The 15,975-nt window shown below is 40.1% G+C and overlaps 1 protein-coding gene across 1 annotated transcript in view; it reads left to right on the forward strand.

Annotated features, from left to right (window-relative positions):
* TTN (titin) overlaps positions 1 to 15,429 on the forward strand; it is a 326,833-nt gene extending 311,404 nt beyond the window's left edge. Inside the window, 4 exon segments of the mRNA XM_040358499.1 lie at positions 79 to 5,978; positions 6,073 to 6,226; positions 8,857 to 9,138; positions 14,181 to 15,429. Of these exon segments, the coding sequence (XP_040214433.1) occupies positions 79 to 5,978; positions 6,073 to 6,226; positions 8,857 to 9,138; positions 14,181 to 14,479 (6,635 nt within the window). The 3' untranslated portion in view covers positions 14,480 to 15,429.
* Positions 15,430 to 15,975: the final 546 nt, after the last annotated feature.

Below are 15,975 nucleotides of genomic sequence, written 5' to 3' on the forward strand. Positions count from 1 at the left end.
CCAATTTAAAATGAAAACTTATAGAAATAAATGCATTCCTTCAGCCAAACTAACCAATGTTCTTGTTATTTCCTTTAGTTCCAGCTAAAATCCATCTGCCTAAAAATCTGGAAGGAATGGGTGCTGTGCATGCCCTCAGAGGTGAAGTTGTCAGTATTAAAATTCCATTCTCTGGTAAACCAGACCCAGTGATTACATGGCAGAAAGGACAGGATCTTATTGACAACAATGGACAGTATCAAGTCATTGTAACACGTTCATTCACATCACTTGTGTTCTCTAATGGAGTTGACAGGAAAGACGCAGGCTTCTATGTAGTTTGTGCAAAGAACAGATTTGGCATTGACCAAAAGACAGTAGAACTGGATGTTGCAGATGTTCCTGATCCACCAAGAGGTCTCAAAGTCAGTGACGTTTCAAGAGACTCTGTTAACCTCACTTGGAATACCCCAGCTACTGATGGCGGCAGTAAGATCATAAACTACATAATTGAAAAATGTGCAACAACAGCAGAAAGATGGATACGTGTTGGCCAATCTCGTGAAACCAGATACACGGTTGTTAACTTATTTGGAAAAACAAGATATCAATTCAGAATAATAGCTGAAAATAAGTTTGGACAGAGTAAACCATCTGAAATAACAGATCCAGTGTTAACTAAAGAAGATAAATCAAGAATGTTGAACTATGATGATGAAGTGTCTGAAATTGAAATTTCTAAAACAAAAGCAGAACACTCTTCCACAAAAGTGCTTCATGAAAGATTTTCCATTGCTGAAGAGCTTGGACATGGGCAATTTGGAATTGTTCACCGTTGCATTCACAATTCTTCCAAGAAAACATTCCTTGCCAAGTTTGTAAAGGTTAAAGGTACTGACCAGGTTTCAGTGAAAAAAGAAATTTCTGTTCTCAATGTTGCTCGACACACAAATATTTTGTACCTGTATGAATCATTTGAAAGCCTTGAGGAACTGGTAATGATATTTGAATTTATCTCTGGTGTTGACATTTTTGAAAGAATTGGTGCAGCAGGCTTTGACCTCTGTGAAAGAGAGATCATTTCTTATGTACGTCAAATAAGTGACGCTCTTGAATTCCTTCATTCGAACAGCATTGGACACTTTGATATAAGACCAGAAAACATCTTATACACAACAAGACGCAGCTCAAGAATTAAAATTACTGAGTTTGGTCAAGCCCGGCAGTTAATTCCTGGAGACAGTTTCCGAATTCAGTTTACTGCCCCTGAATATTACGCACCTGAAGTTCACCAACATGATTTGGTCAGTACAGCAACTGACATGTGGTCTCTTGGTTCTCTTGTGTATATACTTCTGAGTGGTCTTAATCCATTTGCCGCTGAAACAAACCAGCAGATAATTGAGAACATCACCAATGCGGAATACAACTTTGAGGATGAAGCTTTTAAAGATGTTAGCTTGGAGGCTTTGGATTTCATTGACAGACTTCTGGTAAAAGAAAGAAAGAGTCGCATGACTGCCACAGAAGCCCTTGAGCACTCATGGCTTAAACAGAAGACAGAAAAGCAAAGTACAAAAGTGATTAAGACATTAAGACACAGGCGTTACTATCAAAGCTTGATTAAGAAGGAATGGAACTTTGTGGTTTCTGTAGCTCGCATCTCTTGCGGTGGTGCCATAAGATCCCAGAGAGCAACAACAGTTGCTAAGGTCAAGGTCGCATCAATTGAAATAGGACCAATTTCTGGACAGATTACACATGCTATTGGAGAAGAAGGAGGATATGCCAAATTTTCTTGCAAGATTGAAAATTATGATCAGTCTACACAAGTTACTTGGTACTTTGGCATCCGTCAATTAGAAAATAGTGACAAGTATGAAATCACATACAACAATGAAGGTCTTGCAGAAATCTATGTCAAAGACATCAGAAAATCAGATGATGGCACCTACAGATGCAAAGTAGTCAATGACTACGGAGAGGACAGTTCTTATGGTGAATTGTTTGTAATAGGTGTCAGAGAACAATCTGAATATTACAGATGCAGGACAGTGAAGAAGGTAAAACGCAGAGTTGATACCATGAGACTTTTGGAAAGACCACCAGAGTTTACCTTGCCTTTATTCAACCGCACAGCTTATATTGGTGAAGATATCAGATTTGGTGTCACAATTACAGTCCATCCTGATCCACAGGTGACATGGCTCAAGTCAGGTCAAAAAATCAAACCTGGTGAAGATGAAAAGAAATACACTTTTGAATCTGACAAAGGTTTGTACCAGCTTATCATTCACAAACTGACAACAGATGATGATGCAGAGTATACTGTTGTGGCAAAGAACAGATATGGTGATGACAGTTGCAAAGCTAAGCTCACAGTTATTCCTCACCCAGCAGCAGCAGACAATACCTTACGACCAATGTTTAAGCGTTTGCTTGCAAATGCTGAATGCCAAGAAGGTCAGTCTGTCCGCTTTGAAATTAGAGTATCAGGAACTCCAAAACCAACACTGAAATGGGAGAAAGACGGTCAGGCCTTGGCACTAGGCACCAACATTGAAATTATTCATGAGGGTCTTGATTATTTTGCTCTCTTCATTAGAGACACTTTGCCAGAAGACTCGGGTTACTACAGAATAACTGCTACCAATAGTGCAGGATCAACAAGCTGCCAAGCATACCTAAAGGTTGAGCGTATGCGATATGTCAAGCATGAGTACTCTTCTGAAGAAGAACGTAAAGTACATGTACAGAGGCAGATTGACAAAACCCTGAGAATGGCAGAAATCCTTGCAGGAACTGATTCTGTCCCACTGACACCAGTTGCACAACAAGCCCTAAGGGAGGCTGCAATTCTGTACAGACCAGCAGTGAGCACCAAAACTGTAAAAGGAGAATATGAGATTACAAAAGAGGAAAAGAAGAAAGAAGTAAAAGTAATCCGCATGCCATATGAGATTCCACAACCACGTGTACGTGGTGCAACTGCACTTGAAGAAGATCAGTCTATTAAAAAGTTTGTACCAATGTCTGATATGAAATGGTACAAGAGATTGAGGGACCAGTTTGAAATGCCAGAACCTCTTGAGCGCATAGTTCAAAAACGTCCAAAACGTATTCGTCTCTCAAGGTGGGAGCAATTCTATGTAATGCCACTACCACGCATTTCTGATCAATACAAACCTAAATGGCGTATACCTAAAGTGTCACAGGATGACCTGGAAACTGTAAGACCTGCTCGTCGTCGTACACCATCACCTGATTATGAACTTTATTACCGGCCACGCCGACGCTCTCTTGGAGATGTATCTGATGATGAATTACTTCTCTCAGTTGATGACTATTTGGCTATGAAAAGAGTTGAAGAGGAAAGATTACGACTAGAAGAAGAATTGGTACTCGGCTATTCTGCCTCTCCCCCAAGTCGTAGTCCTCCAAGATTTGAGCTGTCAACCCTTCGTTATACCACACCGGAAACTCATGTTTGCAGAGAGAAGAGAACTGAAGCAGAATCCAGGTATTCCACTTACCATATCCCAACTAAAGAGGAGGTCACAACAAGCTATGCAGATCTTAGAGAACGTTATGAGAGAGCTATATACAAGCCACCCAAACAAAAACAAAGAATAATTGAAGAGAGAGAGGAGGAAGAATTACTTCGTCCATACAGCACAACCCAGAGGCTTTCTCAGTATACGAGAGACCTTGAATACATGGAGAAGGAAGAAAAAAGCAGATTGTTATCAAGAAGAGAAAGAGAAATAACACAAATTACTGATGTTGAAGAAGCTCAGGAAGAAGTTTCTTCCAGGAGAGTCAGCAGACAAATACGTCAAGCATCTCCTGAAGTAACAAGATTGCTTGGAAGGAGAAGATCACTCTCTCCAACTTATATTGAGCTTATGCGCCCTGTATCTGAACTAATAAGACCTCGTTCTAAACCAGCTGAACCAGAGAGAAGAAGATCTCCCACACCTGAGAGAACAAGGCCTCGATCTCCCAGCCCTGTTTCTAGTGATAGATCACTTTCACGTTTTGAAAGAACTGCAAGATTTGATATTATGTCAAGGTATGAATCAATGAAAGCTGCTCTCAAAACACAAAAGTCTTCAGAAAGAAAGTATGAAGTTTTAACTCAACAGCCCTTCACATTGGACCATGCTCCCCGTATAACGTTGAGAATGCGTTCTCATCGTGTACCAATTGGTCAGAACACAAGATTTATTCTCAATGTGCAATCAAAGCCTACAGGTGATATTAAATGGTATCATAATAGTGTGGAAATTCAGGAAAGCAACAAATATCACATTAGTAATGTGAGTGGAGTTTTGACTCTGGAAATCATTAACTGCCATTCTGAAGACTGTGGAACATACCGTGCCATATGTACAAACTACAAAGGTGAGGCCTCTGACTATGCCACACTAGATGTCACAGGAGATGATTTTTCCACCTATACACCAAAAAGGAAAGATGATATTGTGCCTAAGTCTGCTTTCCCAGAGTTGCTTAAATCAGAAGATTATGCATTTGCTTCATTTAAGAAAACATCTGAATTTGAGGCAAGTTCTTCAAGAAGAGAAGTTAAATCACAAGTAACTTCATTAAGAGAATCTTCGGAATCTTACGAGGCTTATGCATCTGAAGAAAAGAGAGTCACTGCATCTGAAGCAAAAGCACTGGAAGAAAGAGTTGTGCACAGGAAATTTAAGAGTTCAGAGCCTGCCAAAATACTCACTAAGCCACAGTCTGTGACAGTATCTGAAGGTGAGAGTGTCAGGTTTTCATGTGACTTTGATGGTGAACCAACTCCAACAGTTACATGGCAGCTTGCTGGAAAGGCTATAGTGTCCTCTACACGTCACCACATAACATCAACAAAGTACAGCTCTACCTTTGAAATCACTTCTGTCAAGTTGTCTGATGAGGGCAACTATACAGTAATCGTGGAAAACTCTGAAGGAAAGCAAGAAGCACACTTTACACTGACAATTAAACGATCAAAAGCAGCTGAGAAAAGTGTTACATCACCAGCCCGAGTAAAATCTCCAGAACCACACAAAAAATCTCACGATTCAATAAAATCACCAAAAAGAGTAAAGTCTCCAGAGCCAACAACACCAAAAACCAAATCGGCAACCAAATCACCAGCAGATAAGATGCAGTTACCAGCTGTTTCACCCCCCAAAATAGCTCAGAACCTGAAGGCTGTAGCTAGTGGTGACAAAGCTAAGCTGGCATGTGTGGTTCAGAGTACATTACTCAATGGAAGAGAAGTGTCATGGTACAAGGATGGTAAGAAGCTGAGGGAAGATGGACATTTCAGCTTCCATTATTCTTCTGATGGAACCTATGAACTCACTATTTACAGTATTTCTGAAGCTGACCAGGGTGAATACATTTGTGAGATAACTGGAGAAGGAGGAGTCTCCAAAACCAGCCTGCAGTTTGTTGGTCAAACATTCAAAAATATTTTCTCCCAAGTTACTGTTGCAAGAGAATCTACAAAATCTCTCCAGGTATCAAAATCTGTAGTTCAAGAGGAGGTTACTAAGACTGACTTGGTCACTGAAGGAACCAAAACTCTTCATACAGAAATTAAATCTTTAGATAGTAGTGTTAGTTTTAGTGAAGGCGAGAAAGTCACTCTGAAGGCTAGTTTGTTGGGAGCATCTCAAGTAAAATGGGTGCTCAATGGATATGAATTAAAAAACTCTGAAGACTACAGATATGGAGTATCTGGTAATGATCAAACTTTAACCATCAAAAAGGTCAGCAGCAAAGATCATGGGATCCTGACCTGTGAGGGAAGAACAGACCAAGGAATAATCAAATGCCTGTTTGACTTGACATTAAGCAAGGATGCTTCCAATGCACCATCATTTGTTTACCAACCAAAGTCTCAAAATGCCAATGAAGGTCAAAATGTCGTGTTTACATGCGAAATCACTGGCAATCCATCTCCTGAAGTTGAATGGTTTAAAGACAATATTCTGGTAAGTCAGCTTTATCCGTTTTCTTTCAATCGGTTGTTTTCTCTTTACTTAACTACAAAAATAAATGTTATTTTATTTGTTTCTCTTTTTGTAGATTTCAGTCTCATCACACATAAGAGTGTCTCGAACTAAAAATATTTACTCTCTAGAAATTCGAAATACAACCGAGAAGGATAGTGGCAAATATACAATAAAAACCAAGAACTACCATGGACAGTGTTCTGCTACTGTCTCTTTGAATGTTCACTGTAAGTATCGTAGAACCTTTAGAGACTGAAAATATACTTTATGCATTAACTTTTCTCAGTTAAGATAAGCTCTCTATCAATGATGCCATACAAACAGAAAAATTAAATTTGTCTGTTATTTGTTCAGGACCAAATAACTCACCCCACGGTGAGTTATTTAGAACATGGCTGTCCAAATGAGTTCTCATGGTTCATGATCTTGCCGTAGGGTTGCTATAATTGATACATTTAATTGGAGTAGAGTTTAATGTACTATTGAGTCTCTTACAACACAATTTTGGGTTCCCACAGTGACGTATTTATTATACTGTATTGGACACCCAGACAGAACCACTTTTATCAAATCCCTTCTCCTCTATACAACACCATTTTTTTCAGGAGCAATCATGAAATGAAACAATTTAAGGAGTTGTAAAGGCAGAAGGTATTTCATCTTCATGCATACTATGCATGAAGATAAAAAAACCTTTTGTGTGTAGTAGATCCCGCACCCCCCAATTACTTGCCTGAGCCCCTTTTCTCTCCAGCGATGTCTACAAGTGTCTAAGCCATCCGGGACACTCCTCCTAAATTGGCTGAGACACAGCAGCGGCACCACTGGCTCCTATCAATCAAAGTCAGTCAGCCAATCGAGGGAGAGGGGGCGGGGGCCTGGTCAGGGCTCCATATCTGAATTGATTCACAGAGCTCTAACTCAGCTCAGGTGCCCCCATAGAAAGCTGCTGGCTGAGTGGGCAATCGATAGGAGGGAGGGGCCAGGAGCTGCAAAGAGGGACCCGAGAAGAGGAGGATCGGGGCTGCTCTGTGAAAAACCAAATGCACAGAGGAGGTAAGTATAACATATTTGTTATTTAAAAAAAATAGACTTTACAATCACTTTAACAGAGGAAAAAACGGTCAATGGTAAGGAGTACGTAATTAATGTACAGCACAGCTTTAGAGTACAGCAGGCAGGAGTATGTACTGGTCAGCAAAGCTAACAGAGTGCAGCAGTCAGAAGATTGTCTACGGTTTGCACTCTTTAGCGCAGGCAGTCTAGTTCCCTTTTATATTTGTTGACAGTGAAGATGTGCCCCATACACTAGTTCATTAAAGAAACACCCCCATACTTTGGTGGTTAATAGAAAATGTCCACCTTGCTTTGATAGCTAGTGATAGAGTAACCCATTACACTGGTGATTAGTGAGAATTTAGACAAGCATATAATTGTTGCTTGTAGTTACTCTACTCCAGTACTTCCAGCTTTGGTTCTACTAAATTATATTAGTGCTGAAACTATCCACGAATCATCAGATGGGAGTTCAATCTGATTATTTAACTATAGATGGAGAGCGATTACATGAATCTCCTAGTGTTTCTCATAGAGTCTACGGTAAAAATCCAAGAGGGAAAATAAGAACCCCTCTTAATAGCTATAGAAGGTACCCAGTCTGGAAACCCAAGTTTAAAATCTTGCAAACTGAGTCCCTGATTAAAGAAGCTGAATGGTAATTCATTTTGCTGGCATCTACCCAAATCCAGAATATGAGTTTTGGATGGACTGATCCATTAAAAGACAAACGTTACTTTGAAAAATATATCCTACAACCAAAATTTTAATTTTTTCACCACCTCCAATCTGCCATATAGTAAAATGGTGGGCGCAAGGTGGCTCTCTCATTCTGGGATGATCTCATATGATGTCCCACTCTCGCCGTGATTTAGCAAAAAATAAAAAACCCAGTGTTGATTAAATACCACCAAAAGAAAGCTACCCTGTTTCTCCGAAAATAAGCCCTACCCGAAAATAAGACCTAGGGTGAGTTTCTGGGATGGCTGCAATATAAGCCCTACCCCAAAAATAAGCCCAAGTCCTTGTAAAAACATGTAATCCGTTCTGTAAAAAGATTATATAATGTGCAGTGTGTCTCCCTTTTGTAACTTTATTGTGGAAAATACCTTATTTACAGCACTGCTGGGCGCTCACGTGACCCGCCAGAGCTCTTCTCCTCTCCTCCCGGCTGATGTCAGCTGTTTTTTTTTTCAATAAAACTTTATTAAGCCCCTACCCACTGCAGTACTCAGAGTGGGGCTGACGTCATTGGGGATCTTGGCCCCTCCCTCTGCAGTATTTGGAGTAGGGAAGAAGAGCTCCAGCGGCTCACGTGAGCGGCAAGCGGCACTGTAAGTAAGGTATTTTCCACAATAATGTTACACAAGGAGACACACTGCACATGATATTATCTTTTTACAGAACGGATTACATCATTTTATAAGGTCTTTAAACAAAGGTTTATTTTTGGGATTACATAATTTCACAATGCTGACTCCAGAGCTGACAGGGGGAGAAACTTTTTTGTACATACCATAAATAAATAAGACATCCCCTGAAAATAAGCCCTAGTGTGTTTTTTTGTAGCCAGAATTAATATAAGACCCGGTCTTATTTTCGGGGAAACACGGTATCTGTCTCAAAAAAATGATAAACATTTTGTTTGGGTGGAACAATCCATGAACTCGCAATTGTCATTCAAAATGCAACAACGCTGAAAGTAGAAAATTGTCTGGGCCAGGCTGTCTATGCCAGTTATACAGGATAACTGATCCATAATGTGCTTGCATTGACATAGCGTTTGTATTCATAACTAAAGGTCTTGTTGAAGAGCCTACCAAGCAAGTTATGCTGAAAACTGGTGGTGAAGCTAGTCTGCTTGAAAGCTTGTCTCTTCAATCCATGCAAGCATCTGCCTCCAGACAAGAAGCCTCCTTCAGCAGTAGCAGCAGTGGTAGTATTTCTGAATCAAAATTTTCCAGTATGTCTTCGATGAAAGAAGCGTCCTTTATGGAAATGCACTCTAGCAGCATGATGGAATCCTCCAGCATAAGACATATGGAAAGTTCCTCCAGCAGAATGTTATCTGCAGGATTCAGAGGTAAGCACGCAGCATGAATGTTCTGTTTCCCTCTTTTAGGCTGCAAAAAGAAAAAATGGACAATAAATGACTTATCCTTCCTTAATGTCACTGCAAAATGGCTGAAACTTTTCTCCCCACTGTTAAATTTGGCTGATGGTGTGTAGGGAAAAGAACGTTTCTCTTCCTTATTGGATATCATTAAAGAAAATTAAAAGTCAGCAGCTACAAAAGAAGAGATATGTTATCATAATCAATATTAAGTTTGATTTACCACTATACAGCATATATTTTTTAACTTCTCAGAAAATCTTTAAAGTCCCAGCTCTGTTCATTTGTACTTTTAGAAATCATATAATTCAGTATTTGCAACTCAAAAGTTTTGTATATTGTAGAACTTATCATCACCATTACCTAAATATGCCTTATAAATTGCTACTTTGGTATGCTTGTAAAGCATTAAAAGTGCCATGCAGACTTCTTACTGCAATAGATACTAAGGGGGTTATTTACTAAAGGCAAACCCATTTTGCACTAAAAGTGCAAGCTACAAGTGCACTTGAAATTGCACTGGAAGTGCAGTCGCTGTAGATCAGAGGGGGACATGCAAGGAAAATAAAAAACAGCATTTTAGTTTGCACATGGTTGGATAATAAAATCAGCAGAGCTTCCCCTCATTTCAGATCTTCCTCTTAGATTTACAGCGACTGCACTTCCAAGAGCAATTTCAAGTGCACTTTGCACTTGTAGTGGAAAGTCGATTTGCCTTTTCATAAATAACCCCCTATATATTCAACTAACAAAGCATACACATCACTCTCTCATGTCATACTGGCATGTAATTTAAAGAACTTTTCTTCAACAGTAATCCCAATAAAATGTGGGAAACTTACCAGCTAACTGCAAAGGGATTGTAAGATTTGAAAACGATGAAAACACCAGTGTTATTATGTATTTAACCACTTCCCCTCTAGGGCCATTTTGTTTCATTTTGCACACACATGTTAAAATCAACATTTTCCCTATTAAATAACTGAAAGGATAAGTTTACCTTATATATAAATATAATAATTGCACATAACTTTGCATTTATTTTAATTTTTTCTACAGGAGCCTGCTAAGCATTGTACCTTCAATCAATGGATCTCTGGTGCAATGTTAGATTCTTGCACACTTTCCCTCCAGCTTTCTGCCCATACCTCTGTATGGGCTTTCAGTGAGAAAGCTGGAGAAAGCCTGAATGAACTACAAGTGTGCTGATCAGTGCGCTCATAGTTCATTAAGAACTATAAACAGTCTGCTGGGATTGGAGATGGGACTTGTAGTTTCTTGATTCACATGATTTGCTGTCATGGTGGGTGAGATAGGAAAGTGTTCTGTGTTGAAAAATCCTACATGTTACACCCTAAATACAGGTTGAAAGGTTAATTTAACCTTTAACACCTTTACTTAAAATAAAATGCTTGTAGTTGCAATTTATTATTTTGCACAATATCAGTGCAACTGTTTATAACAAATATACACTAAAATGTATTTTAGTGCACTGCTTAGAGCTGAGTGCTGCTGGGTTCACACTGTGCAGTGTAGATTGAAGAATGGCAAGCACAGTAAAAGTGATCAGCTGCCCCAGATGACTTAAAGAATAGATCTGTGCCAGCTGCCTAACTAGATAGAGAGTACTATGCAGCACTCCTTTGAGAACTTCTCAGAAAAGTCCCAGTTCTGTTCATCCACACTTCCAGAAATCATATGCAGTGGAACCTCGGATTGCGAGTAACTTGGTTTACGAGCATTCTGCAATACAAGCTATTTAAAAAAAAAAAATCGGACCCGCTTTTCGAGCGTTGTCTCGCAAGACAAGCAAGATTCAAGCCACTCGGGTGTTCAGTACCGCATGTGGCCAGAGGTGCGGGGGCGCCGGAGATGCTCGAAAACACTCAGACACTAGGAGACGCTTGGAGATGCTGGGAGACACTCGGAAACACTCTCTGAGTGTCTCCAAGCGTCTCTGAGTGTTTTCGGTGCCCCCACACCTCTGGCCACATGTGGTACTGCATAGACAAGCAGTGGCTGTGGAATGGATTATCTGAGTTTCCATTATTTCCTATGGAAAAAACTCGCTTTGATATACAAGTGCTTTGGATTACAAGCATTCTTCTGGACCGAATTATGCTCGTAATCCAAGTTATTACTGTAATTCAGTATTTGCAACTAAAATGTTTGTATATTGTAGAACTTATTACCAGTACCTAAATATGTCTTATAAATTGCTACTTTGGTATGCTTGTAAAGCATTAAAAATGTCATACAGACTTCTTATTGCAATGGACACTGCATATTCAACTAGAAAAACATACACACCGCTCTCTCATGTCATACTGGCATGCGATTTAAAGAACTTCTCTTCTAAATCCCAATAAAATATTAGTTATTACAGGTCCTGAAAATAATTGGACCATAAGATTATATAAATGAAAACTTAAGACATTATTAACTGACAGAATTTCCCTCCTTCAGCAGCTCGAACGGATTTTTTTTTTTTTTTATAACGCAGCAGTATGGTCTTACTGCAAACATACTACTGCTTATGAAAAAAAAAAAAATAGAGACACATTTATAAATCACTGTGATGTGCTTTACAGATATGCATTATGTTCTGTTTTTTTTTCAGAAATCCAAAACAGGTGAATCCCTATTCATTCCAATAAATGGTAAATAAAAAAGAAGTCTTGGGAGGAAAAGAAGCCCAGTCTCATGACCTGGGGTTGTCATGAGGGTTGTGCAGAGAAAACCACAGGCTTCAAATGCAGCTCTATTTTTGTTGGCACTGCATAGAAATTAATGAAATGTTACACTGTGACATTTCAATAAAGTTAAAAAGAAAAGTGCTCTGCTGTGTTTTATTCTGAAGGTAGTGTGAACTGGTCTAAACAAAGCACAAAGAGCAAAGGACTCATCACTGGTATTTCCTGTGGTCTACAGCTGATCTTTTCCCGGATACTGATTTACCATGCCTTGTTCTGCACTGCATTCTTATGTGGAGGTAGTCACCTTGATGTCGCTTTTGCTTTTTCAAATCAGAACCTCCAGCAAGAACAACAGTGAGCAGTATAGTAGTGACATCACCAAATCTCCTGGCTTAATCTCACATTGCAGATGTACAGCTATGAGGCTGTAGACCAGGGTTTATCAACCAGAATTCCATGAAACCTGAAGGTTCCTCAATGGAACCCTAGGGAATCCTTGAGCAATGTGTGCCTTTTAGATAGGTAGCTACTAACATCATTGATCTTTTTAGCTATACGCCCGGGGGGGGGGGGGGGCATTCTTCCTAATGACCACAAGTGTAAGGAGCATTCTTCCCAATAAAGGGGTTGTAAAGGTTTGTTTTTTTATTTTCTTAATAGGTTCCTTTAAGCCAGGGGTGCCCAACCTTTTGAAGAGCAAGGGCCACTTAAGCGACTTGCTAACCGGTCGTGGGCCACAATGAGCGGAGCGGGTGGATGGCAGCCCACTCTACTCCTATAGAGCATACTCTACTACTTTTTTTTTTAGCGAACCGGATTGGAGGTAGGGGGTTTGTAAACGGACACAGGGCCATTTGCATCTGCCACTCCTTAGAGGTGAATGGAGGGTCCAATTGGGTCGGATTGACTGTGTGAAAGGGGCCTAAGGCTGCTTTCACACTGATGCACTGTTGACCCGCACGGCAAGTGCAGCACAGTTCACCTGTGGCTTTCCTGCAGGTTAGCTGCACTTTGCCATAGACTTCTATTATATCCTGTAGGTGTGATGCACTTTCAGAAAGCTCACCAATCTCACAGGTAATAGAAGTCTATGGCTCGGTGCAGGTAACCCGCAGGTGCACTGCTCTGCACCTGCGGATCAGTTTAAAAGCAGCCCAGTAGCCACTTACCTTTAATAACAGTATTCTATCCATTCCAGAGCAGGAGGTCGCGGGCCACTGGTTGGGCACCCCTGCTTTAAGCTAGTGCATTGTTGGTTCACTTTTCCTTCGATTTCCCTTCTAAATGTTTTTTTTCTTTGTTTTCTTTGTCTGAATTTCTCACTTCCTGTTCCTCCTCAGTAAGCTGTTCAGTAAGCTGTTCTGGCTGACTAACCACCGCTCGGATGACGGTGGAAAGCTTACTGAGGAGAAACAGGAAGTGAGAAATTCAGACAAAGAAAAAAAAACATTTAGAAGGGAAATTGAAAGAAAAGGTAATTGAACCAACAATGCACTTGCTTAAAGGAACCTATTTAGAAAATAAAAAACAAACCTTTACAACCCTTTTAACTATCAGACTGATGTATCATGAGTTGTAGATATGGTAAGTTTTAACAGGGGTTCCCTGAGTCCAGAAAGTTATTTCAAGGGTTCCTCCATATTGAAAAAGGTTGAGAAAGGCTGCTGTAGACACTAGTACATAGGCACCCTTGCACACCAGAAAATGTGCTGCTATTTTTTAGTAATAATTTCAGAAAAAAGGGTACTGCTAAGACACATTTAGCATTTCACTTTTTGAATTCAGTTCCACTTTATAAAAAAAAGGTAATATATAAATTTGGGCGTAATTTCCTAAAAACTGCTATTAAAGTGCTTGTAAACCCTGTTACACCACTTGTACCTACAGGTAAGCCTATAAAAAGGCTTACCTGTAGGTACTGTAAATATCTCCTAAACCTGCATGGTTTAGAAGATATTTACCATATACGCTTGCGCCAACGTGATCGGCGCATGCACACTCAAGAAACAGTTTGATTGTGTAGTTTCTAAAGGGCTTGTGCAGTGACCGGCGGCTCCCACTCACAAGCGCGGAAGTGACGTCATCGCGGCTCTGGCCAATCACAGCGCCGGAGCCCGCAAACCCAAAAATAACCCTGGGAGACATGTCGCCGGTCACATCGGTGTACAGGGACTGCTGCAACAGCTTTCGATCTAAGGTAAGTATTTCATATTGAGCTAGTATGTGATGCATACTAGCTCATTATACCTTTGTCTTGCAGGGTTTTTTTCTTTTTTACATGGGTTTAACTGTTTATACTTTACTTTCCATTTAAAGGGAGCTCACCCAAGATTGAAGCGCTTCCATCTGATGTCAGCATTGATGCAGGAAAGGTTCTCACGGTAGCCTGTGCCTTTGCTGGAGAACCCACCCCAGATGTTGCATGGTCTCATTCTGGGAGATCTGTCCCTACCGAAGAACAGAAGGGCCGAGTTCACATCGAAACATCTGAAGACTTGACCACCCTAACCATCACGGATGTTCAAAAGAGAGACGGGGGGCGTTACACACTGAAGCTATCAAATGATTTCGGATCGGATTCTGCGTCTGTGAATATCAATGTTCGAACACCCTAAGTTATTGATCGTTTACATTCACCTGTATGCTTACAGGTGATTCACAAGGACTGGAACTGATTTGTAAATAGAGAATTATTTTTGTACCTACCTTTATAAGACAAAGTCCACAGATTTACACTGAATTTTGCTCTTATTTAACTTAAGAGGCTAAAACCTTTTTTTTGACATGTACATACTGTATATAGCCGAGTTGACCGGTTATGGAGTTCTGTACCATATATTTTATGACGTTTTAAAGAAAATGCAACGGAACGAACGGTAGGCAGGAGAAAGTTTCCTAGGAAGCGAATACCTTGTCTACCATTAAACGATGTGCCTCAACACCATGTTGATGACTTAAGTATACCTCAGCAGGTTGAGAAACTCCCTGTTGAAGACTTACACCCGATAGAGGATGCTACTCACGAACTATGCTAATAAACATTACATATTTGAAATAATAGTAAATATAAGGTGCTGTCTGCAACTACCCTCCTGTAGGCACCACTGCAATATTTACATTATTGAGAAAAGACGACTGTTTACTGTTCAACAGAGACTATTTCTAAGCTGAGCAAAGTGTTAACGGCCAACACTTTGTTCACAATTTGTTTCACTGCCCTTTTTCTGACATGTCGACTCCCTCAACTTGCTCCAAAAAGTAACATCATCCGGCCATACCCTTATCGAAGCAAGTTCAGAGACTCGCATGCAGAATCAGTGGCAACTCTCCTAGAGGTTCATGGGTGCAGTGATTGTGTGTGAGTAGATAGCATTACATGTTATGACAACAGGGCAAATAAGCAAAGAACCACAGTCAAGCAAGCTGTTGATAAAACCTGTAAAGCTCAATAATTTGTTGTTGCTCTTTCATGTAGTAGTTATTGTGATTGTAGAATTATCTATTTATTGAACCTCTTGGAGATAGTTCATTGAATGCAATAAAGCGTGTTATCTGCACCAATAAACTCTGTGATGCTTTTTCTTTTTGTTAATTCTATGAATATGATGAATAGGTCAGGCCACTGGAGGTGTCATATTGTGGTAGTGGGAAGGTTTAAATTGTATGTCTAGTCAAGATTTCTTTTCTTGTTAAGTCCTAAATGGGGTAGGGAGGGGTTAGGATACATGTTAGGTTTTTACTGCTATCCAGGGCTGTGTTAGAGGTAATTTCCCCTCGCTCATTGTCAATTTTAGCAGCCCACTTTACATTAAAACGATGGACTTATACCAGCCATATACAACTTGATACATGTGGCCCCTCCAATTTCAGAAGTGCTTGAAACAATGCAATTTTTTGGTTTACTCTCAAGTGGTATACTCAAAGGTGCACTAACTGCTGTATTTTACCAGTAGCAACATATCATTAGTTGCCACCTTCATACATTGGCCTTATTGGGGGACAAGGGTTACAGCAGTGAGGCACTGCATCACGTCAGCAATAACACAAATATTCCTCCTCATTCATAATTTTGAAAAAGATCTGACAGTTTTAGTCTGAAGAGTTAACTGGT

Source organism: Rana temporaria, chromosome 6, assembly GCF_905171775.1.
Source record: "Rana temporaria chromosome 6, aRanTem1.1, whole genome shotgun sequence".
NCBI lineage: Eukaryota > Metazoa > Chordata > Amphibia > Anura > Ranidae > Rana > Rana temporaria.